This window comes from Bos indicus, chromosome 1 (assembly GCF_029378745.1).
Source record: "Bos indicus isolate NIAB-ARS_2022 breed Sahiwal x Tharparkar chromosome 1, NIAB-ARS_B.indTharparkar_mat_pri_1.0, whole genome shotgun sequence".
NCBI classification, from domain to species: Eukaryota; Metazoa; Chordata; class Mammalia; order Artiodactyla; family Bovidae; genus Bos; species Bos indicus.
Window position 1 is genome coordinate 72,924,548 of NC_091760.1, and position 26,228 is coordinate 72,950,775.

Sequence of the window (26,228 nt, forward strand, 5' to 3'; positions counted from 1 at the left end):
GGAGGGCAAGATTATATTTGTGTGAATTCTGTTCTAAAATACTGGCTTATTAAAGTTGAAATGTTTTTAAACCAAAAGACTTTTTAGGCCATATATTGATTTGCATCGGATCCTCAAACTCTGTTTTTGTACTTGGTCATTATTGGTATAGTCTTTGCTGGGCACTTAAAAAGTTAGTTTTTTGCTTATCTGCCACCTTTTGCTTTTCTCCTGGTTTCTCATGAGCTTTTAGACATTGTGCGTTATATTGTTGGTTCACTCTGTAATTATAATTATGCAGTTGATCTGTTCTTTAGTAAAAGGCCATACCATTTTCAGTAATTCACTGCAGTAATTGAAACAACTTGCTTGCAGTTCATTGAATACCTTGGAAAAACTTGGTATAAAATAGTATTTATTTTCTTCTTGAGTCTTAATAGTCTCATGCATACTCTCTCTGTCTCTCATCCTGCATGCTAAATTCCTGTTCCTCTTTCTCTTTGCCTTTTATCTTGTACATACAATCATTGTGTCAAGTTATTTTTTATTAATGTGTTTTTCTGTATAAGACTAAAGGCCAATTGATGGCAGATCCTGTATGTTTTCATTCTTGAACCCCCAGTGTTTAGAACAGTGTCCTTCTTAGGCCCATAATAGGCCTTCAGATTGTTGATTGGCAGCTTTTGTTTGGAGCATGTAGTGTGCAATGTAGTATTACAATCCTTTTTTGTTTTTTTAAATCTTAATTCTTTTAGAAGCTGGATAAGAAATCGTCTCCATCCACAGGGAGCCTGGATTCTGGAAATGAGTCAAAAGATAAGCTATTAAAAGGAGAAAGTGCATTGCAGCGAGTCCAGTGTATACCTGGGAATGCCAGCTGTTGTGACTGTGGTCTGGCAGACCCACGGTGGGCCAGCATCAACCTGGGCATCACCCTGTGTATTGAGTGTTCTGGGATTCATCGGTGAGTAGGCCCCCTGGGGTGAGAGGCTTCTTTTGGTTAAACACACGTACATGTTTCTTTCCCAGGGGTTAGAGGACTTTCCCTCCTGCCTAATTTTGCTGCCAGTTTGCGTCTTTGTACCTTTTATGAAGTGGATAAAATTCTGGTTTGTGAAGTGATTTCGAGGACTTTGATTCACCATTAACCAGAAGATCTATCCATATGTATATATGTGTTGAGGGCTATATTAGAGACTGTGTCACATTAAGATAGAAAAATCACTTGCATAATGTGCAAATAGAGATTTGAAAGTTTTATATATTGATGCAGTCTTTTCTTTTTCTGACTTAGGAGTCTTGGAGTTCATTTCTCAAAAGTACGATCTTTAACTTTGGATACCTGGGAGCCTGAACTTTTAAAGGTAAAATAAATATTTGCTTTAAAATATTTTATGTTTTCACATAAAAGTCAAGATTTTTTAAATTTATTTATTCTTTTGCCACTTGGCTATGCAGGATCTTAGTTCCCCAACGAGCAATCAAACCTGTGCCCTCTGCAGTGGAAGGGCAGAGTCCTAACCACTGGACCACCAGGGAATCCCCAAAAGTCAATATTTTAGAATCTGGATTTGCAAATGTATGAGTTTCTCAATGCCAACAGTGAATTAAATTGTATTGGAATATATCTGATGTTATTTTGGCAAATTTGGTGTTTTCTTACTGTTTTTTTTAAGTTGCTAAGCTTGAGTAGCACTCCTAATTGTATGTCAGTTCACTTTTTTAAGGAGACTAGCACCCTTGCATTTTTATGTTTTCTCAAAAATTAGATTCTGTGCCTTAATTTTAATATTTTGTAAGTATATAATTTTTTATTAAGAATATGAGATATTGTCAGAGTGAGCTGCATAACAGGTTGGTATATCATGTTATTATGGCATTATTTTAGCATAGGCACATTTGAAAATTTACATATGTCAGGGGTAGTAGTCATCAAATTAAGACATCCTTTTTCCCTGTGTAAGGATTCATACCTATGAAAGTGCCATAAATAATTTTAGATCATCACTGGGTTTTTGATAAGTGAAAGTAAAAGTTGCCCCGTCATGTCCAGCTCTTTGCGACCCCATGGACTATACAGTCCATGGAATTCTCCAGGCCGGAATACTAGAGTGGGTAGCTTTACCCTTTTCCAGGGGATCTACCCGACCCAGGATTGAACCCACGTCTCTCGCATTGCAGGCAGATTCTTTATCAGCTGAGCCACCAGGGAAGCCTAAGAATACTGAAATGGGTAGCCTATCCCTTCTCTAGATATTCCCAACCCAGGAATCGAAATGGGGCCTCCTACACTGCAGGCGGATTCTTTACCATCTGAACTACCAGGAAGCCCAAGACTTTCAAAATTTATACTGATTAATAATGTAGCCATTTTAATTCCCACTGTTTAGTTTACCTATTGTTAAAAATGGTAGCTTAAAGGATGTAGTGTATTCTATATTTATTTGTCTGAAAATTGTGTTTCTTAATGCATTTGTGTTTTTATTTCAATCCATAGATAAACACATAATCCTTTCAATTATGTAAAGTAAAAAAGTTTTCTTTGTGGAATTACTGTGTAAACCTCTAAATGGAAGTGATAAGTTGGCTCATATGATAGAGCCCTATTTGTATAGATTGTATAAATTGATATGACATCAAAGAAGGAGTAAGGGGGAGGTGGGAGCTAGAAATCTAACTTCTGCATCAACTGTGGGTAGATATGAACTCATTGGATTCATTTTAGAAATTTTGGTTGAAACACAGCTGTCTGATACTCTTAAAAAAATACTAAAGCAATATTTAGAAATGTAAATAAAATCTAAGGAGAAAATGTGTGTGTGTTAGTCATTCATTTATGTCCAAATCTTTGCAACCCCATGGGCTGTAGCCTGCCAGGCTCCTCTCTCCATGGTATTCTCTAGGCAAGAGTCCTGGAGTGGGTTGCCATTTCCTTCTCCAGGAGATCTTCCCTACCCAGGAATTGAACCCGGGTCGCCTGCATTTCAGGCAGATTTTTAACTGTCTGAGCCACCAGGGAAGCCCAAGGAGAAAATAGTTTACTTCAGTTCTGAGTTGTTTAAAGCTTAACCTATCTGGACTTAGGCTTCTTTTTTTTGGTTAACTTAGCTAATGTTGTGGGTATATAGCCTTGTGCTAACCACAGTGGAGGGATAGAAGTCTGGCAGAAGATGTGTGAGGAGAAACCCTGTCTTAAAGAGTAGTAATCTAAGGGAGGTATTCTGGTGAAAAATGGAAAAATGCTGATAATGCTCTCAGCCCTCATTTCATTTTGTTTAACTTTCAGCATCATTGTGATATATGCATTTTCAGAACTTGCAAAGAATTAAATATTTGCTTAAGGATTAATATAGTATATTTTAGGAAATTATAGCTTATTTTCTGTCTCTCTGCCAAACAGCTTATGTGTGAGTTGGGGAATGATGTTATAAATAGAGTTTATGAAGCTAATTTGGAAAAAATGGGAATAAAGAAACCGCATCCAGGACAAAGGTACTGTTTCAGTTGTGTTAAAATGTTACTGTGTCCCCCCATCTTGAATATAGCTATTATTTTATTTCCCTTTAATTGATACGTAATATTGAAACAGTGGTTCAGAGAGATCATTACTGCTTTGGTTAAAATGTGGCTGTTTCTTTCTTGGGTTTGTTAATTAGATTGTATTTGATAGTCAGATAATAAATTATAATCTCTAGATGAGAGAGAAGCTTAAAAATTAAGGCTCTGCAAAGGAATATAAAACCTCTTACTAGCAAGTAAAGTAGACAAAGTTCTACTAGTTGCAGGCCTTTAAAAAGAGATAATCTGTTCATTAATGTCTCCAAGGGTCAAGTTTCTATACCTACAATGAATAATTTTTGCATTTTTGACTTTGTTTAGCAAATAATTGTTAATTACGTATTTCCTACATCGCATTTTTATATTGAGGGATTACCGTTGAAAAGGGTGACTTCTGGTAAGGGAGAGTACTTACTTAATTGCTGTGTTTTAAGTTTTACTTCCAGTCCTGTTCATGGAGACTTATTGAATGAAGTGGCAAAGAGTGCCTTCAATGTGGATAATTAGTTTTGTTGTTCATGTTATTTTTAATCTTTATGTTTCTTTATATTAAATATTAAAACTTTGCCATAATCCTATATTTGACTATATCTTTATGATAATTTTAAAAAGGTATTGCTCTCTAAACCAATACCGTTTAAATCAGATTCTTATTTTTGTGCAAAACTATGGTTTGAGTTATCTCAGACCTTGAGATATCCTATTTTAGCCAAAGACTTAGGCATTTTAGAAAGATGTAAGTAGGAAAAGGTATAGAAGAAACTTGAGAAGTTTTGTAGTTGTATCATAAATCAAAAATTCTAAGTGTGATACTTTTTTGGGTCCCCTTTAAGTTAAAAATGCTGTGTTGTGTTAAAGTAGTTGTCTTATGAAAACTTACGGTCATGACTAGTGGTAATTCAGTGTGTGACATTATTTATTGGAGTAAAAATAGAATTGAAGTTAATTTCTATAAATTTAATCATGTTTTGGTAGTTTTCATTCTTTAAAAAGCAACAGGGAATATGTGTAGAAATGAATGAGCATAGAAATTAAGAGACTAAGAATGCTATGTTAATACTGTGACTTTTCAGTTGGTTGATTATTTATATTCATTTAAACATGAAATCATAGTTCATTAAATATTTGGAAGGAAAACATGTTGCAGAATGTTGGAAATACATAAAACTTTTTAACTAGTATTATGTTTAGTGACTTTCTTTGAAAAATTCAGTATGTAATGACTTCTTTTCACTGTTGGCCATGCTAAGAGATTAAGCAGAACATCATGATGTTTTTATATATACCAACCAGACAGGAGAAAGAGGCATATATCAGAGCAAAATATGTGGAGAGGAAATTTGTGGATAAATACTCTATGTCATCATCACCTCCTGAGCAGGAAAAAAAGATTGTCTCCAAAAGTTGTGAAGAAAAGAGGCTGAGCATTTCTAAACTTGGGCCAAGTGAACAAATTAGAGCATCTCCTCAGAGTTCAGGTATTACGCTTTATTTGTTGTTTGTATAAGTCACTTGCTTAATTTCTGAATTAGTAGCTGTTGTAGATTTTTTAAATGCTGAAAGCACTTCTTCTTCTATATATCCTAAGGAAAAATTGGATTTCTTTGTCTTTAAAATAGTTAAATATAAACAGTCTCCTGGTAATTCACATTCCTACATACAGTTGACCCTTGAAAAACTCAGGGGTTGGGGTACCAACTCTCCACTCAGTTGAAAATTCACACGTGATTTTTAGTTGGCCCTCCATGTATGTGCTGCCTCCGTATCTGCTCTGTAGTTTCTCTGTATCACTGGTTCCGCATCCATGAGTTCTACCAATCCCAGATCATGTGGTACTGTAGTATTTTGTACTGAAAAAAAAATCTGTGTATAGGTGGACCACGTAATTTAAACCTGTGTTGTTTAAGGGCCAACTGTAATGTATCTATCCTAGGGAATAAAACTGCTTAAAATCCAAGGGGAGATGGGAATTACAGATTTATCATGCAAAAAGCCCTAAATATCTGATTAACCACCTAATATCCTTCCTGTTTCTTCCTCCTAAAATTTTCCCAATAACGTTTTTTCCTGCCCTCTTCCCTTCTTACGGCCTGCTTTGTGCTTTGCTAACTTGCATGTCCCCAGTGGTTGCTGTAAATAGCGACGAGGCCAGGCGGGAGTCTCTCTTCTGTCCTGATGAGCTAGATTCACTCTTCTCCTACTTTGATACTTCTTCAAAACTACGTAGTAGTAAGTACTACTCTTGTGGAGCATTCCAAGTCTGTGCCAGTGGTCATTGTGTGGTGTGGCCATTTCTCTAGATGTTACCCATTGTCTCAGAATTGCACATTGCTTACCGTCATACGATAAATTAATGCTTTACTATCCCTGACACATTCTGGGGTAATGAGAATGAGATATGTTACGACTCTGAAAATAAGTTTATTTCTAGGCTTCATGACTGATTCATATTTTGATAAGTGAAGTGTACCAAAGAATTAAAATTGTGAAAAGTTTATTCTGGTGGTGGCTGAGTTCATGTTGATGTTTCAGAGTTCATTTTAAAATCTCGTTGTTTGTGGGACTTTTTTCTTAATGGTTCAAAACTTTAATCTCTAGCTGGTTTTTCTTTAAAACAGTCAAAAGTAATGACAGTGGAATCCAGCAGAGCTCTGATGATGGAAGAGAATCTTTACCCTCCACAGTGTCAGCCAATAGTTTATATGAACCTGGTGAGTTTGGTGAAATTCAGTGTTAAATGATATTGTTTGCTGGAAAATGCATGTGAAATGTGAAATGCCAAGTCTGATTGAATAGTTTCTAAAGGAAGTGGTTAATCTTTTAGAAGGTACTAAGGGGAAGTTCGGAGAAGGCAATGGCACCCCACTGCAGTACTCTTGCCTGGAAAATCCCATGAATGGAGGACCCTGGTGGGCTGCAGTCCATGGAGTTGCTAAGAGTCTGACATGACTGAGCGACTTCCCTTTCACTTTTCACTTTCATGCATTGGAGAAGGCAATGGCACCCCACTCCAGTACTCTTGCTTGGAAAATCCCGTGGACGGAGGAGCCTGTTAGGCTGCAGTCCATGGGGTCGATAAGAGTCGGACACAACTGAGCGACTTCACTTTCACTTTTCACTTTCATGCACTGGAGAAGGAAATGGCAGCCCACTCCAGTGTTCTTGCCTGGAGAATCCCAGGGACGGGGGAGCCTGGTGGGCTGCCATCTCTGGGGTCGCACAGAGTCGGACACGACTGAAGCAACTTAGCACTTAGCAAGGGGAAGTTAATACTGCTGAATGAGAAAGCAGCTATTTCTTTTCATATTTGGAAGTTCTGTCCTAGCTGTGTATTTTCCTAAGCCTCATGACATGTGCTGAAAGTAACTTGTCAATAACTAAAGGTAATTTTTAATGCATGTGAACTGTATGTCTTATTATCTGTTATCTTTTGGGGGACTGTCTTTTTACATATATAATTATACATATTTATTTTTGGCTGCACTGGGTCTTCATTGCTTTCTTTGCGCGGGCTTTCTTCTAGTTGCGGTGAGTAGGGCCTGCTGTCTAATTGAGGTGTGCAGGCTTCTCAGTGCAGTGGCTTCTCTTGTTGCAAAGCACAGGCTCTAGATCTAGCCTCTTGGACTTTAGTAGTTGCAATTTGTGGGCTCTAGAGCACAGGCTCAGTAGTTGGGGCACACGGGCATGTGTACTTCTCGGCATGTGGAATCTTCCCAGACCAGGAATCGTACCCCTGTCCCCTGCATTGGCAGGTGGATTCTTACCCTCCTTGTAAGAGGAAAGTCCCTGGCTGTCTTGTCTTGTCAGGAGAAAGAGATCAGCAAATCCACCCTCCATCCCACAATTAGGGATGCCCACCCCTGCCATCGCCCCCAATTAGGTTTTTCTTCTAACTTGTACTTTCCTCCTGTTTCTCTCCTTTATGATTTCAGCGGCTTTGATTTTGCAGAATACTCGATAGAAAGCATTCTTTATGTTATTTGAACTGCTTGTACTGCAAATTGTGCTGGTGTTGGACCATCCCAGGAATAAAGTGAGGTTTGGTCTAGTAGTGAAATTCTTTCAAGGTTGTTACTGCGTCTTCTGAGTCCCTAAGTCCAGGCTTATAGTCAGATACCTAATTGTAGTCTAATACAGAGTAATCTACCTACATGTCAGACACTGGCAAGATCACAGAGAGCTGATGTACTAGTCAATGTATTTAAAAGAGAAGAAGGCTGTGGGGAGTGATTAGTCTATAGGAAATAAGGTACCTTTGTGAAAATCTTATATCACAATTTCATACTGTGATACAAGTAAGAGTTTGATTTTTTAAAAAGCTGTGGTAAGTTACATATAACATAAACATTTACCATCTTAACCATTTTCAGGTGCACAGCTCAGTGGCATTAAGTCGTTCACACTTTGTGCTGCCATTGCCACCATCTATCCCCAGAATTCTTAACCTTACAAAGAATAAGAAGCAATGACTTCCCATTCTCTCCCTCCCTGCCAAGGGCTCATTTTTATTTATTTGTGTTTGTTTTTCAGAGGCAGAAAGGCAAGATTCTTCTGTGTTTCTTGACTCAAAACATCTTAATCCAGGACTCCAGCTTTATAGGGCTTCATATGAAAAAAATCTTCCTAAAATGGCTGAGGCTTTGGCTCACGGTGCAGATGTGAACTGGTCTAATTCCGAGGAAAACAAAGCAACACCGCTTATTCAGGCTGTATTAGGGGTATGAATTTGTAAATTCAGGTTTTCAGTGGTAATAGAACATAAAAAATCATAATTCATTTTGAGCATAACTTGACATTATAGTTTGCTTTAAGAGGTGGGTTGGAAAATAGAAGCAGCAGCTACTAGTTATTTCTGAATATCGCTTTGTGTAAGTTCAAGTTTTTTCTTCATGGAAGGGAATTCTAGTCATGAAAGTAGTGGGTTTTGCTAGATTGCAGACTGCAAATAGAATCCCAGTTAGAAGTAGTTCTTGGGAAGAAAATAATATAATTTATCATTTCTGTGCTTTTGCTGGGGGGCATTTTCTCTTTTTGGCTATTAAAGTAAATACTCTGTTTTTAATAGAAATATATAGTCATTCACTTTTTGCCCATTGTTGTCTTCTTTTTTCCTTCTAAGGGCTCTTTGGTTACATGCGAGTTTCTCCTACAGAATGGTGCTAATGTGAACCAAAGAGATGTGCAGGGACGGGGACCATTGCACCATGCCACCGTCTTGGGGCACACGGGGTAAACTATTGTGCTTATATATTTAAGTAGATTTTATTTGAAAAAATTAATTTGAAATAATCTTTTGCTCTTTGGTTAAGATCGTTACGCAGTTTGTAAGGTGATACTTTCTGTGACTTACATTGTCATGGTAGAACTTGAAATTTAAAAAAATTTCAGGAAAAAATATTGTTACTTTTCAATAAGTAACAATAATACTGTTGTTTGTCAATAAGAAAATTGACAGACTTAGTTTTTTTTTCAACAATAATTATAATATTTATTTAAAGTAATACATTTACAGCCAAAATAGTTCTACATTGTACATTTCAGGTTTAACCAACTTCATAAAAATACTTGAGAACAGCTGTATCCATAGATTTAGACTACTGAATTATTTCTTTGCCCATTCTTCTCTCTTTTCTTTCCCGAATAACCTCTTTCAGATATGGTTCAAGGTAGAATTTATCCTCCTCATATTTTGTCCACTGCTCTTTAGGCAGGATCTGCTGCCTCATGCTGAGGTCCAGTGCTCTCTTAATGTGAAACACTCTGTCATTATAAAGGTTCTCATATATTGTGTCATCTCACATTAAGCCCAGTTTATTGAACCCAGCAGCGTTGTAATACCATTTTCGAATACCCTCCAGCCACCCGATTGATGCTTAAACAGCTGGCCGGCCCGCCATGTTGACCTGACACAGAAGCGTTGCCTCCTGACAGACTTACTTTGAACTTTACTAATTATTTATATAGATCTCTTAGAATTTAAAACTGTCACTGAAATTGTGGCAGTTTTGAAAGACAACTTAATGTGTTGGTATCTTTTTATGTATATAAATACATACATACAGTATTTCTGTATTTATACATTATGTACATAGGACACACATTTGGGGGAAATTTTGTAACTTTGTAAATTTTAGCTTTCCTACAAGGTGGTTAATTCTTATTTTGTGCTATTGATGTTGTGATTTCTGGACCAGTATTTAGATGCACAGAACAATAAAGCCATACAATGGGCTTTCTACTAGAGGGTACAAATAAACTCAAAATTTGGCCTTATATATATATATTTATAATAAAGGTCACTTTTTTTTTAATAAAATACCTCAGGATCTGCAGTTTTTATTACTTGGACAGGCAAGAAGCTGTCCTTTTTTAATGTTTATTTATAACTAGTCTTCTGTTTTCATCCTAGCTTGTTTTCTTTCTCTCTGTTAGCAAGAAGATTCAGTTCAATAACTTTATCATAAAAACTCTTCTTTATAAAAGCTTAGATTTAACTCATCCTTTTTATCTTCTTTTTAATCATGATTATTCCCATTTTACTTCATGGACTCAGTTTATCATTTTTTCATTTTTGTCAGTTTCTTGAAGTTATGAGTGTTTGTGAGGAGTACAGCAGCAAGATTACTTCCCATTTGTTGCTATTGTATTAGCGTTAATATTTTATGATGTTAACATTGCCTTGGCTTCCTTCTTTTCCTCGATAATGACCTCGAGTGCTTTTTATTTAAGTTTATAGGTATCTGTGTATACCTTTTTATAATATTCTTTGAGGGTAGGGGCCATAATTTATACATCCCACTATACTATGTATTGCCAGATTAAATGTGAAAATACCTGAGAGTTATAAAATGTTGATCATGGTAGATTTTTATTATCAGAGTCAATAGTTAATAAAATAAATCTTTGTAGAATGAATCAAGAATTTCCTAAGGAAGATGTTATATCTTTAAATAGTGCTTTTTATTTTTTAAGGTGAATACTAATTTTTTTTTAATTGGCAATATCAGGCAGGTATGTTTATTTCTAAAAAGAGGTGCCAATCAACATGCCACTGATGAAGAAGGGAAGGACCCTTTGAGTATAGCTGTGGAAGCAGCCAATGCTGATATAGTGACCTTGTAAGTGTTTTCACATGATTATTTCCCATACATTTTATTACTTATACAGGGTTTTAACATAGAATTTCCTGTGTAGGTGTGAAATTTAAACTTGGTTATTTACTAGAAGCCATTTACTTTTCTAAGCACATTAAATGTATGAAGCATGTTACATATATGAAATTACTTGGTTCCCACCTCAAGACTATGAGGAAGGTTTTATTATTACAGCCCCATTTTATAAGGAAGGCAAGCCACAGATAATTGTAGAAACTAGTAAATGGTGGAGCTGGAATTTGAAACCAAGAATTCTGTCTCTAAACCTGTGTGCTTAGCTACTTTTGTTTTACTTCCTGGCCAGTAGGAATAGAATATCAGTGACTTTTCTGAACTGGGTTCTTTAACTCTCAGTACAGTACTGGAGTGAGAGTTGGATTGGTTAGCAATGGGCAATTTTACTACTACCTCAAGAATTAGGGGATTATAAGCAGGGAATGCAATTGCATCGATGTTAGTAACTTGCAGTTGCATTGCTTTTGTGCACTGATACTTAGGGGACCTTTTTGTGATTATTTTTTAAAAAGAATTTTTCACAAGAGTACTCTATTTTGAGGTAAAAAGATTTGTTTTGGAATGTTTGAATACAAATTAATATGACCTGTTAAAGAACCTTGAGGTCTTTGATTTTCATCTTGGATCAGAGTTGTTCATTACACTTGAAATCTAGGAATGTGGTTGTCACCTACCCTTTACCGTTATGTAGGAAGTCTCAAACATATGTTGTATGAATCACTTTTTCTTTCTATTCTGAATGAAGCCCATGATTGTTGGTTCTCTGTTAACTAAGTAAAGACAGTTCCATTTACACTACTGAATTTCATTCAGTTACAAAGAGGAGCTCCCTTGACTATCTTGAACTCCAGAGTTCCCACTGAGAATTCTTGCCATATATATCACCCCTCCCTGACCCCTGCCAGACTAAAACAAAACAAAAAACCAAAAGAGAGAAATGTATTTTCTCTGTACCTAGCTTCACTTCCTCACTGGAGGGTTTATTGATACTATGGAGACTATTATAGGAAACTGTAGATCTGTTAAATCATTATAGACTTAATATTGGAGAAAGCTAAGTTATTAAAAGATAGGAGTGATATAGCAGAATTACATTAACGCTGGCTGTAGTTTCCCAGGCAGTTCTTACAGTAGTGGCCTTTCTTTCCCCAAAATATGTTCCCAAATTCTCTAAATTTTCTCATTTTGTTTTACTTGAGGCTGTCAGTTTCACTTAAAATTTATTGAAATAAGCAGCCTCTCTGAAAGGTTCAAATACCAAAAAGGGAGACTTATTATCTTGCTATTATGAATTCACACAATGGTTGAAAAAGGAAATGGCAGCAAATTGTGGTACTTTGGAGATAAAAAACAGCCTGTTTCAGATGCTGCAGTTGCCAGAGAGAGCATATTAGAAGAAGGTGATGGAAGTCTGGGAGGGCAATGAGTATTTGGTGGCCTGAAGGACAGGCAAAAGAGTAGGAGAGGGGCACCACAGATAAGATTTGTGTTTCAAGATGTTGCTTGAAATTAGTAAGAAAATGAGAGGAAATTCACTAATTTTCTTAATCCAGTGCTATAGGTCTTCCTGCTGCCAGGTAAATAACCCAAAAAGAATATATAATCAATATGGTAACTGTGCGAAAATCTTAGTAGCCTGTGGTCATTTATTATAACGTCTGTATGTCAGAATATATCCCAAGTATTTATAGATAACACATGCTATTTATACATTTGGAACTACCATATCTCAGGATGAACCAGATTGAACTTATGACAGGCTATTGCTTCCATTTTATAGAAGCAATAATTTCGAAGGTTGGCAGTTAAAGTCTAACAGGTTCACTAGAAGTCAGGAATTCTGTGTGCCTGGAGGAAGCAAGCTGCTGGTGGTGCTGCAAGGAACCTGCTTAAAACTGAAACTCACTTTTTAGAAATCTTTTATTGTCTTCTGTGATAAGAATTGTTTACTTTGTATCTCAGATTGTTGCGTCTAATAAACAAAAAGTCCTTTTGTTTCAGGCCAAATAACTGGTAAAAGAAAAAATTACATGAGTATGTGTCTTAGTTGTATATAATTCAGTAGTTTATGAATATTTATATTGTATAACTTACCTAAAACATTCTTTAATTTTAGGTTACGTTTAGCAAGAATGAATGAAGAGATGCGGGAATCAGAAGGACTTTATGGACAGCCAGGTCAATATTCTACTAATAACCATACTGAAATGCAATATAAGAAATGCATTCAGGAATTTATCAGTTTACAATTGGAAGAGTCATAGTTCTTTAGCAAACTAACAATACTATATAGAGTTTTTATAAATTACTTGTAAATTGTGAGTTGTTAGCTATGTACTGTACTTACTGAATTCTTGGGAGTGGCTCACTCTTGAGCCTTTAAAACTCCATAACTACTCGTATTACAGTACGCATTTACTTGCTGTATTTAACTCTGGCTACTGACTTCTTTATCTGCTGTACAGATGTCTTCCATATACATTCCAGTGAGGTGAATGGAATGATAATGTATCTTTATACACTTATAGCAGCACAACAGTCATTTTCTTTTTGGCTGTCAAGTGAATATCACAGAATTGTTTTCTTTTGGTTATTCAGGGAATTTCTATAAGTTGTGTTCAGGGAAAAAAAAGACAAATCACTATGTGTTGACATATAAAAGGTCAGTATGGAAAATACCTAGAAAACATTTATTGAATTAAAAGTTCTGTATTTGACCTAAAAATGAGTTAAAGGTTTAAAAATAAAGTTTACCAGTAGGTTAAAAAGTCCATAATGGGAATAGAGTTAGTTTAAAAGGTAGTGGGAAAAGGTCCAATTTTATCTTGTAGCTTTGCCCTAAGTAATTGTACAATATTTGTTGGATAAATGGAAGTATTTCAAGCAGCATTTTGTGAACTTGATGGCAAAGTAGATGTATTCTTATTAAGAGAAATCTCAACTCAGGATCAGCTCAAGTCTCATTTTGCATAATTTTTATCTTTGAGTCGAGATGTAAGAAAATTAAGAAATGCTGCTGATCAGATTTTGTTCTTTGATGAAAACATCCTGATTAGACATTCTTCACAAAGAAGAGAGTAATAATTAGATCTCCAGTTTCATGAATTTGAGTATATGAATTACTAATTTATCTGTTTTAAATTCATATACATGCTGGTTAAAAAGTTTAGGAATCCATGACTAAAATAATAGAGACTGTTCAGTTCTCAGTGAGTATGTTTAATTATTTTCAATCGGTACTAATATTTTAAAAGTGGCTTGTAATATCATCTATCTTTCCTGTTTAATTGTGTTTTGAAATTTCTGTACTTTATGCTAGCTTTAGCCAGCATTTTTACTTTTATTTTTACTTTACTTTTATTTTAACCCGATATAACTAAGATATATGGGACCATTCCTTTCTCAGAGGACTGTATTTATTACTTTTTGGGGGGGTCTAATTTAAATAGGGAACAAGTAAGAACTTTGAGAATAGAGGCACTTCAGCTAGATACTTCTAATCTAGGGTGTCCCACTTTAATCCTATGGATCAAACAATATGACTGATTCATGATGTACCAAGATGTAAGAGTGCTGATAAAGGGTGAAATCTCAGCATTAATTCTGAATTTCACCCATTTGTTTTAAACTTGAATGTTAGACTTTAAAAATGTTATAATTTTGTAACAGATATACTTAAGTGATAGTATTACTAGGCCATTTTTGAGGCCTTTGTGTTTAAGCACTTTAAAATAAAAATTATTTAAAGAATATGACCCGATAGGCTAGGATAAGAGTGAATTTCAGGATTTTAGTTTAAACGGTTTTTTTTCCTTGACATTTTCAATGTAAATGTCTGGTCAGCTGCTCTTTCCTTAGGGTATTTACTGATGAAGCTGCACCCAGCTGATTAGTCAGAAGGTCAGGGGGTGACTTTTTTCTGGAGCTGGGACTTTGAAAGGACAGGTCCTCTTATGTTCTTGCAGCTTCTATTTCCATCTAAACTGTTGGTCTTCTGCCCCTATCTGGGAGCATTCAAATGGTTCTTTCAGTGTCATTTTATGTATAAGTTTATGAGTATATACCTTCTGCTCTGGAGAAGGAAATGGCAACCCACTCCAACATTCTTGCCTGGAGAATTCCATGGACAGTGGAGCCTGGTGGGCTACGGTCCATGGGATCGCAGAGTCGGACACGACTGAGCACACAGCACAGTACCTTCTGCTCAACAGTGGAAAAATAAGTTTTCCAATTTATTTGAATGAAAATTTGAAGGGAAAAAAAGGCTTATTAAAAAAAAAAAGCAAGGTTTCCTGCTATAGTCAAATCTTAGTTTAGAAAAGATTAAAAAGAGCAGAAGTCTGGAAATGGTATACCAGCAGAATAAAATGAGATTCTCATTTAGTAATAACTAGATTTTAAATTCATTTAGGTGGTCTCATATTTAAAGCAAAACAACTTTATACTTATACAGGTGACATGGTGAAATAGCTCAGCAGTTACTCTCTGAGCCTTTTCCTTTGTGAGTCTTTGGAGAGCAGATATTTTTGCTCAGGCTGCAGGTCTCTTTTCCTCTTTGCTTATCACTGTGTATTTCCCTCTCATAGATTTTGGTTGGTTGTTTTAGCTAGATCCTTTGTTGTTGTTGCCTAGCAATAGATGGAAAACCTCAGAATTCTGGGTAGTTTTAAAATGCAGGTATCTTCAGTCTTTTCATTATGAAGATCTCTTCCATTTAAAAGACTCAGATATAATCTTTGGGAATCATGGACCTGTTTCTAGGAAACTCCACTTTTGAACTTTCTGTCTACAACCCTAACGACCTGAGACTTTCTATTTTTTGCATTGTGACCCAAGAGCACACATTTCCTGAGGGGAAGATGCATCCCTCCTTGTCAGTTCCTACAACTCTTAAGAGGACTAGGTGGATGCGTGCAGTATCACATCCTGCTCTCAATTGTTGGAAACTAGTTTGGTGGTTCCCACGGTCTCTGGCTCTATGACTCCTCTTGATTGTTGGCAGAGTTTCTCAACCAGTTGAAAATCACTGCTTTAGTGAACCACTACTAATTATGTGAGTATGTTGCTGGTGAAGACTGATCATTGATCCAGTCAGTTGCAAAAAGGAAGCCGTGATCAGTCCAGAGGGGCAGGGTCATTCGCTGATCACGTGGGAGCAGGGTCTCCCATGCTGCCGGATCTTTGAGGGGAGTACATTTTAAGAGCAAAATTAGCAAAATCTTGGATCATAGCTGCTCTTGCAGTGTTTATTCTGAATACCAAAAATCAAACACTATTTTAAACCATCTGTGGAAATATAGCAGTCCACATTTTAAAAACTCAGAACTGTCCAAGCACATAGAAGAGTTAGCTTGCTGAAGAGAAATAGAATGTGATTAAGTAATTTAAAGAATTTAACTTAGTATTTCAAATATTGGGTGGTTAGTTGTTTATTGTTTATAATAAACTGTTAAATGTACTTATGAACTTTCCAGGGCAACATATTCTGGGTTATTGTTTATGTATTCTAGTGTAGACAAGTTATATTTGCCATGGGAAACATTCTGAATGATCAAAATTGTATTTAAAGAATCACATTGAAGTTCTATTTGTAGTTCAATTGTGTTAACTATATTAAATATCTTAGTCACTATTGTTACGTCATGTTTGCTTTTTGACAACACATTTTGAGGCCTAAGAAAGGTATTATATTGATAGTCCCTTAATTAACATTTGGTTAGAAACAATATTAATGAAAAGTTTTGTGTATGTATGTGAAGGTTAGACTTACTTTTGTACTGTATTAACTCTTAAAATGTATTCAGTAAGTGAAACCAATGATTAGTGTAGCACCAACCCCTTCCTTCAAGGAAGCATTTAATTCAGTGAATAAAAAAATGTTATTATCTGTTTTGCATGGTACAATGGTTCTACTAAAATGTACTTGTGTAGTAGGTACTAGATAATTTAAAAACAAAAACTGGAAAACCACAAAAAGAAAAAAAAAATCCCACAGCTTGTTATACAAAATATGCATTGCTAATAGTAGAAGCCATATATTGCCATTGTACTGTTGTAATACTGAAGATTGACTGCTCATCTGGTGCTATCTGTAAGCTGTTTGGCATTAGCGTCTGCTAGGTCCTTCTTCCTATTTCTTCTTGAATGTATAATGTGTGCCTTTTAAGTTCCTTCTGGTGTTGAATGGTAAAATCAGTGTGGTATTTTTGTATTATAATCTGCACTTTACACTTTCTTGGAAAGTAAGATTCCAGACTCTCCGGTTTAAATAGTATTTTTAAAATATTTATAATGTTTACAGTAAATATTTTAAATATTTGAATTCAACATCTAAGAATAAGAAAAACTTTTAAATATTTTGTATGGTTTGTTAATTGATGTTTAATGTTTGTCTCTTAGTTTATTTTGTATATTTTAGAATGCCTAAAAATGGGAATAGATTGTAGTTTGTCTTCTAATGTGGAGGTAAACTTTTATGAAATGAAACATGGGTGTAATTGGATTGTCTTACCAGTTGTTCCAGCATATCACCCTTTATTATTTTAGTTACAATAATATACGAGTTAGATGTTACTCTTAGCCAATCTATTAGGCTTCTCTTCTTACTGCATTTTTTCTTTTAAAAGTGATTGATTCAGGTCATGAGAAAATTTCCAGGGCTAAATGAAGAACTATATAGAGATTTTAATAACTTGCTTTTTACATTGACTAAATATTAAAAGCATTAAAAAATTTTTTATTGAAAATCTTGAGTTATGCTGTTAGACCTTTTTACTAGATCTTTATCACTTTCCCCTGATTTTTTCTAATTCTCTAGCTTTTGGTATGACATCGATTGCCTCAAAAAATCTCACTTTTTAAAAGCTGACAAAACTTACTGCACTATTAACAACAGTTGTAGCAATGAGTGTATAATAAGATGGATGCAAGGTGTCTTTTGGGGAATAATTATAAAACCACGCTTTAACAATAAACCAGTATTTGACAGTCTAAATCTTGAAAACAGAATTATGACAAGCCTCTGTATAAAAGTAATATGTTTAATGAAACATTCATGATGAATGATTTAACTTGAAGATAAGATTTCATTTTATGTAAATCTTTTGTCCAAAGAGTTAGCCTGTATGTGTGTATATATTTAGTTTTTCATCACAAGAAAAATAGTCTTCAATCTGCTATAATATCAGTATCTATAATCTTCTCTACAAGGGTATTGTAGGTATATACACATGTATTCCCTGGAGTAGGAAATGGCAACCCACTCCAGTATTCTTGCCTGGAGAATCCCATAGACAGAGGAGCCAGGTGGGCTACAGTCCATGGGGTCACAGAGTCGGGCATGACTGAGCATATACAACCAACCAACATATGTATTATTCTAATTTAACAGATGTCTTTGATATTTAGTCCCCTTTTGTCATAGCGTCCTTGCTCAAATGACCTACAGTAAATGAACTGTTGACTAAATGTGAAAGTATGATTTTAAAGTCATTTTCTAGGCTTTATTATTTTTAAGCTTAGTAAAGAGTAGGTTAAGTGCATTAGTTTTAGTTAAGCAAAAGTTTGAATAAAGACTTTTTCACATATTATTTAAGATTTAGTTAAAATATAACATTAAAATTTCCCACCTGGTTATCAGTTTTGTCCTGTTACTAACTTGCATCCATCAGAAACATTAATATTTGTTTTTGATCTTTTCTTGGCCTTGATCAAAGGAAATATTGATTTAAATATTTATTTAAAGAATGCCTTGTTATTATACCTCATTTAGGATGACTTTTATTTCTTGTGTGTTAATAAATGTATTTCCTTACTTGCTTTAAAACACTTGCATCTTTGCTCTTTTCTAACTCTGAACTTTCCTCTGTGGCTGCATCTGAGGTGCTTTTTTCAGGTATAGTTTTTTTTTCTTCCATTATATACTTATCCAGCACTTACATTTAGTTGGTCTTTTTTCTTCAAAAAATGCTCATCTGAACAAAGTTTTATTATCATGAATTGTAAAATAGTTACTAGTCATAAAATGTTGTTTATTAGTACTTTTTATATAAATTTTTTAAAGTGTTCTTATTTTACTTTCATGCAGGTGATGAAACTTACCAGGACATTTTTCGTGATTTCTCCCAAATGGCATCCAATAATCCAGAGAAACTAAATCGTTTCCAGCAAGATTCACAGAAATTTTGAATTTTTTTAGAAAGGGGAAAACAGTAAATCTAGTGACCCCCTAATGTATATATCTGAAAACTCACATATTTTTACTGCTTTAATTCTACTTACTTACTTTTAGTAGCTATTGAGTGGTTTGGAGAAGAGATACCCATTCATTGATATTTTTATAAATCAAAACATAGATCTCTAGCAGTTGGGAGAAGAACCTACTTTAAGACTTATTTTATTTTTGTTTTTTAAAAAAAGCCTGTTTAAAGGGCTGTTTTTTATAGATGAAAGTTGAATCTGGACTTAGGCCATCTCTAGGTTACAAGATGCTAAGAATTTATACAAAATAATCTTTTTTTCCCAATGAATGATGGCATTGATGTTTTTCTTCTGTGCACTGTGCCCAGGATTGTTCAGTCAAGCCTGTCAGCATCAAGTGGGAGCCTGATGTCCTGCCTGATTCCAGAACGTGTCTTTGCTTTAGCTTCCTGGATGTTGGTGGTTCAAAATAGTTTTTGTTTTTATTTTTTCTTGGTAGCTATTATATACACAATATGTAATTTAATTATCAGAACTAGAGGATACATGACCCCATTTCCTCATAAATGTAGTTTATCCCTCACGTCCAGTACTTTAGCATATATACAGTGGCTGTACAGATTGATATAACTCAGTCCTTTAGATTTATTCCATTTTATGAAGCAAAAAAAGAAACCGTTGACATTTTTTTTTTTTTTCAATTACCAAAAGGATCTCATAGAAGTTATAGTTCTTCAATGTTGGGTTGATTTCCTAAAACCTTGACAATTTTATTGATGTAATAAAACTGTGTTTCAAAGGTTACTTGAATGTTGCAAAATTATGCTTTCATCAGATTGTAACTATCAAAGGAAAAGTTGACATAAAATAATGTAGAACATTTTTATATTTGAAATGTGTCCTTTTCAAGGTACATTTTTGCTGTTGCTCCTGGTGAAAGGAAAATCTCTCTGTAAAAGGAGGAAAAAAACCTCGTTTTTTAAGTTTATACTAAAATATACAGCAATAAATTGCTTTTTAATTCTTCTAACATCTATCCTATGTACTTATTGTACATGGTATACATTCTTTTAAATTATAGCATCTATGTAGGCTTCCCTGGTAGCCCAGATGGTAAAGAATCTGCTTGCAATGTGGGAGACCTGGGTTTGATCCCTGGGTTGGGAAGATCCCCTGGAGGAGGGCACAGTAACCCACTCCAGTATTCTTGTGTGAAGAATCCCATGGATAGAGGAGCCTGGGGGAGCTATAGGCCAGGGGGTCTCAAAGAATCAGACACGAGTGACCGACTAAGCACAGTACATGTAGCTTTAGTATTTGGTTACATGAATCACAGATCCTTGAATTCCAAAATAATTATGGAATTGGATAGATACACTATACTATGGAAATATTAATTTTCTATGTATATGCTGCAAATTAGTTTGATTCCATCTTTGATTGACCTCTCTTGTCAGGAGTATAAAATAAGTAATTTGCCTTATGGTTAATTTTTAATATTGTCATAATTAAGTTTAATTTTCTTTTTCAAGTTATATGTAAGTAGTGAGAGATTTTTAAACTTGAGTTACCATATAAGTAGAGAAATTATATTTCATTGGGTATATAATACATTTTCTAACATTTTCCCACCAGTAAGTAGAGTTTTCTAAGTTGACCGAACATCAAATCAGAATCTAAACAGGAATTACACTGAAATAAATTCACATCACAGAAAAGGTTCTGTATTTGTTTGATCAAATTGCATGCATATAATGCTTATTTAGTAATAACTGCTGTGTATTAGATAAAGATAAAAATATATGTATGGATTATTTCTAAGGAAAGGCTAATTTCCAAAACCTTGTATTTTAATCGCAACAATAACAGGAACACCCTGTTTCACCTCTGAATCATAGATCACCCAACTTTGCAAAAGTCTGATTTGTAGCATTTTTGTTAGTGTACTTTGAAATTAATTATCCAGAAAGCTCAAGGAGAAAGAAATATATTGAGATGAGAAAGAAAGAGACAAAGAGAGGAAGAAAGAAAGAAGAAACAAGAGCCTCACTTTTTGATCCTCGGAATCCTTTTGATCTTTATCTGAAGAAGCCTAGGTAGTTTTCATTTTGGATCCAGGCTTTGGTCTCCAGATCACCTCTGGGGTCTCTCTTTGTAAAAGCAGTTCTTAGATACTCTTTTAACTCTTGTGGCTTCAGTCATGAGTTGTTAATGTGGCAGTAATTAGTGTCTACTTAAATTTAATTGTTAGAGATGTATTTGAAGTACACTAAAGATGATCATGGTTCTGAATACCTTCAGAAAATCTTCAAAGAAAGTGAAAATTAAATCTTTAACAGTGCAGGGAGCTTGTACATTGAAAAATACATTTATATGGCTTGGTTTCTTGACTATGGCAAAACCCAATTTGGATTAAATTTGACAGAAATGATGCAGTAGTAACAGCAAAGTTTTAAAGTAAATTAATGGTTACAAGTAGTTACAGAGTAGGTTGGCTTTTAACCAAGGTGAATTTAACTGTATCAACTAATAGCTTTTCTATAGTATGTAACAAATCTGAGTTTTATTATGCTGTGAATTATTCAGTACAATATGGTCAATTACAGTGTAAACAATGTTAGTTATAATCTTGGGCTTCAAAAATCAATGTGATTGTCCTTTGTTTTCTTTCCCTAAGTGATCTGCTGGTATTTAGTTTCAGATCCCTTGTTATTCCATTAATCATTATTAGCTCATTAGTTTAAAAGTTTGATTTAAAATAGTCTCAAAATAAGAGTATCAGTACTGTGAGGAATTTATACAGTGCAGTTTCATGTTAGAACTAGACTAAAGGTAATTGTGTAGTTATTTGTAATTTTTCATGGTAACAGTTAACATGTTTAAGATTTCTAATGTTTTAAAAAATTACCTTGGGTACAATTCTTAGAAATTCAGAGATTTCCAGGGATTCACTACATACAGTGTTTGCCTAATTTATACTGGTCTTCGTTATGTATTTTAATCAACTTTAGTGTTTACTTTGTAAAACATATATATTTGATTTGAAATATTACTTTGATTCTTCATGAGTGCATTTTGACAAAACATATACTTTTACAGTCTGGACAACTTAAATTTGTGTTAAGCAGTATTTTAAAAATATAATTTTACACATGTGAAGTGTGATCACAAGAAACAGTTGTATTTAAGACTAAATTTACTATCCGTTTTGAATAAGACATTCCCTTATCACTCTTATATTGTTTAATTAACTTTTCTGTTTGATAGCACTTTTGACTGTGGACATGGGCTGGAAAAATGCTGTATTTTTATAGAATGGTCTTTGTAAAATGATTTCAGACCTACATGATATAGTGGAAAGAGCACTGACTAGTAATTATTACTCTTTGAAATCTGAGCGCCTCACAAATAAAACAAGTTGGATGAAACAAGGTGAAACTATAACAGCAGTCTTTCCTGTACTGTTCCCACAGCTCCTCCCAGTGTACCTTGCAATCAGTGTATCTTGCAGGATTCTCACGGTAAGGCTTCTGAGATCACCAACATTGTCTCTTTGATCATGGGCTGCTGCTCTTGTTTCACAGAGCTGGTCTCTGGTTTGCTGGTTGGTGGCATAGCTGACACCAGAACCCCTGTCTGACTCGTAGTCAGAGGCACTCATGTCATGAAATGATTTGAAAGCATTATAAATCAGCAAAGTCTGATAATGACTGCCAGCTTTCCTTGTGTTTTGATTAAAAAAAAAAAAAAGACTCCAAATATTCTGGAAAACCTGGATATAAAATTATTTTGAAGAAATAGATTAAGGTTTGAAGACATCAAATTGTAGGGAATTTTATATTTTTGCAATAACAAACATTGACAAAGGCAAAATGTTGTAAAGGTAATTTTAATCCACCATATGCTTACCAATTCCTTGATTCTTCTAAACAAAGACAGCTAAAAGGGGCATGGATTCAGTTTGGCCAAGCCTTGACATCTATAAATACAATATTGTGGGCATCCTTTTCTGTTTACATAAACATCTACTAAAATGAGATAGTGGGAGGAAAGCAAGATTTGATTAAATAAACTGTTCTCTACATTGCTCTTTTCACTGTCTTATGTACTAGGTTTTCTTATTTTTCCTCAGCACACTTCCCAACCTTTTGGATATTCATTTTAAATAGGGAAAGCTCCCTACATTATAAAGAATATTGGCACCATTTATTTTATACAAAGGCTAAAGGTTAACTTTTAGAAATGATGAGCTACTTTCCTATATGTGTTTACTTGTGCTTCATGATATTTCTGGATCATTCCAGTCATAAAGACTTATTACATGTAATATTTCCTGCTACCTGTGAAAAGATATATTTTAAAGAATGTATAACCAACAATCCATTTAATTTTTACTAGCATGTAGAGGATTTATTTGTATCTAATTCATGAATGTAGTTTTACTGTAGGATGTCACTGTAAATGGAACAAAGTACGTTATCTTTATAGTTATTCTAAGATGTACATTATGTAAGAATTGTAAATATTTGCCTGATTAAATTCTTTGTATGCCAAGAAATTATGTCAAGTCAATAAAAATCTCACTTCTGGCATAATTCTTTTATGTTCAGACTTCTACTTTATTGTGAACTACAATTGCAGAAATACCTGTTAACTGTCATGTTTTTCATATTTTCAGTCCTATATTCCTTTCCTACCCTGTCAAACTGGTCCAGATTGATCCTATTTGCTGATGGCTTCAACCATGAAATCCGTTTTGATTTTTTAAATATTTTCTTCTGCCTGCCACAGAGCTGTATGGCTCCCAGTTCATTAGCTAAAAGCCACAAAAGGCCTTTTTATGCTATAGCTCTAATGTTTTTGCCAATATGATTGAGATATCTGTTGAAGTTTCTAATCTAGGCAACACATTTATACTCAGTCCTTTTAGTAAACAAACAAAAACAAGTTTTTGCATGAATCAAGATCGAAGGAATAGAGGCTTAAAAGAACAGACCTGGAAGTGAATTGCCTGCTTTTGCTTTTCCTTTAAAAGTTAGGTGAAAGCAGACACTAAAACTATTCTATGTAATTTACTTTATTCCACTTCACTTCATTTTCATAATAGTTATTTGACCAGGAGAATGGAAGCCGATAGTAAAGGTTTTAAATGAAAACAGCCTACTTTCCTTTATTACAAAACAGTGCTTTTTCATTGTAGGAAAGGTTAATGATAAGCAAAAAGAATTCCGTCCTAATTCCATCATTTGCCTGTGATGTTTAGTGTGGCACCTCCTAGCCACATGTGTCTACTGAAATTTAATTAAAATTAGAATTAAGTGTTGAGTTCATGTGTTGAATTGCCACATGTCAGAGGCGCTAGCTTTGTGTCCAGTGACTACTGTTTTGAGCAGGGCAGATTATAGAATATATTCACCCTAGGAAGTTCTGTTGGATAGTACTGAGTGTGGGGGATGCTATTATTTCCATGGTGTATACCTTTCTAGACCTTTGGATGTGTATGTATTTATATACAGGGGGATCAAACTGTTTTGTCACCTGTTTCTTTCATTTAATAAATGAGGGACAAGTTTCTAAGTCTTTAATCTGCATCACTTTTGGGAGGATTTTTAAAAATCTTCTTATTGAAATTTTCAAACACTCAAAAGTAGAGATAATAAGTTTAGTAGCTATTGGTTCATGACTTATACACTGTTTGATCTATACTTGTACCCATTTTTCCTCTTCCCTGTTTTTTTTAAGATGGGTGCCAGACATTTCAACAAATTGTTGAGTATGTCTCTCTAAATATGTATATTGCTTTTATGCAGAACCTTAAAAATTATACAAATGAACTTATTTACAAAACAGAAGCAGACTTGGAGAACTGAACTTATTTATAAAACAAACAGACTTAGAGAACGAACTTACTGTTACTAGACAGGAAGGATTGGGGAGGGGTAATAAGGAGTTTGGGGTTGACATGTATACAACAAGGACCTACTGTCCAATACAGAGAACTCTTCTCAGTAGTATGTAACAACCTAAATGGGAAAAGACTTAAAAAGAATAGATACATGTGTGTGTATAATTGAATCACTTTGCTGTGCCCCTGGACTTGACACAACGTTGTTAATCAACTATACTTCAATATAAAAAAGTTAGGGGGGGGGGGAAGGACTGTTCTTAAAAAATTATATCACCTTTCTTAAACTATGAAACTATGTAGTCAGTATTCAAATTCCTCAATACCTTGGTGTTCTTTAAAAAAAGATTTTTCAAATCAGAATTTATGTAAGTTCCATTCATTGCAATTGGCTAATGTATCTGTTGAGGCTGTAAATCTATAGGTTCTTCCTCCATTTATCACTTAAAAAAATTTCCACTTACAGTTTGTTGACTACAGCACCAACAGCATCTTTGTTTTTTAATTTAAAAAAATTATCTATTTTTGGCTGCACTGGGTTTTCATTGCTGTGTGTAGGGTTTCCATAGTTGTGGGCGAGTGGGCTGCTCATTGTGGCGGCTTCTCTTGTGGCTGCCCAAGCTGTAGGCACTTGGATTCAGTAGTTGTGGCTGGTGGGCTCTAGAGTGCTGGCTCAGTAGTGGCGCACAGGTTTACCTGTCACTCGGCGTATGGGATCCTCCTGGACCAGGGATTGAAACCGTGTCCCCTGCACTGGCAGGCAGACTCTTAATCACTGGATCACCAGAGAATTCCCAACAGCATCTTTATTTTAGTTTCACTTTACTGATGAACATTTGATTTTAATATCTTGTCATCATAAACCTAGCTCTGCATTACCCTTGTGGCTAAATATTTGAGTACATTTTTCCTTATTCTGTTAGGAAAATGATGGTTTACAATGGGTGGGTGTATTTCTGATGCTCATTCAGTGAGTCAAGCACCATCAGTTACTGGAGATATTATGGTTAAAGAAAGACACCTTGCTTGCTCTCTTTAAGTCTTGCCATCCCAGAAAGATGGGACTGGGTAGTTCTTAGGTGGCCCTTATGGTATCCTTGAGGATGGTGCTTCATCTGGACACTTGCAAGGGCTGGTGTTTAGAGACCACTCTTTGAGGCAGGGACACCCAAGCCAAGGTCTGAAGCAGGAGAGGTTGACTGTCTGAAGATCCAGGGCACTGCTTTTCAAACTTTGGCTTGCAGAAGAATCACCAACAAGGCCCGGGCTCATTGAAGGTAATAGGGCCTGAGCCCTTGTGTTTTATCAAGCTCCCCAGTGCTGCTCATTTCAGTTCAGTTCAGTTCAGTTGCTCAGTCATGTCTGACTCTTTGCGACCCCATGAATCGTAGAATGCCAGGCCTCCCTGTCCATCACCA

At 35.0% G+C, this 26,228-nt stretch overlaps 1 protein-coding gene and 1 pseudogene across 5 annotated transcripts in view; one reads left to right on the forward strand and one right to left on the reverse strand.

The window, feature by feature from the left end:
- ACAP2 (ArfGAP with coiled-coil, ankyrin repeat and PH domains 2) overlaps positions 1-23,500 on the forward strand; it is a 171,905-nt gene extending 148,405 nt beyond the window's left edge. For 4 of the 5 annotated variants that reach the window (XM_070789553.1, XM_019957630.2, XM_019957639.2 and 1 more), the window contains 10 exons: positions 735-943; positions 1,274-1,343; positions 3,380-3,471; positions 4,831-5,015; positions 6,156-6,248; positions 8,068-8,255; positions 8,657-8,766; positions 10,545-10,655; positions 12,823-12,884; positions 18,793-23,500. In XM_070789553.1, coding sequence (XP_070645654.1) covers positions 735-943; positions 1,274-1,343; positions 3,380-3,471; positions 4,831-5,015; positions 6,156-6,248; positions 8,068-8,255; positions 8,657-8,766; positions 10,545-10,655; positions 12,823-12,884; positions 18,793-18,893 — 1,221 coding nt within the window. In that variant the 3' untranslated portion in view covers positions 18,894-23,500. The remainder of the gene's footprint in view (positions 1-734; positions 944-1,273; positions 1,344-3,379; positions 3,472-4,830; positions 5,016-6,155; positions 6,249-8,067; positions 8,256-8,656; positions 8,767-10,544; positions 10,656-12,822; positions 12,885-18,792) is intronic. The other variant, XM_070789558.1, reaches the window with a different exon arrangement.
- On the reverse strand, positions 8,999-9,434 carry LOC109556397 (cytochrome b-c1 complex subunit 7 pseudogene; annotated as a pseudogene).
- Positions 23,501-26,228: the final 2,728 nt, after the last annotated feature.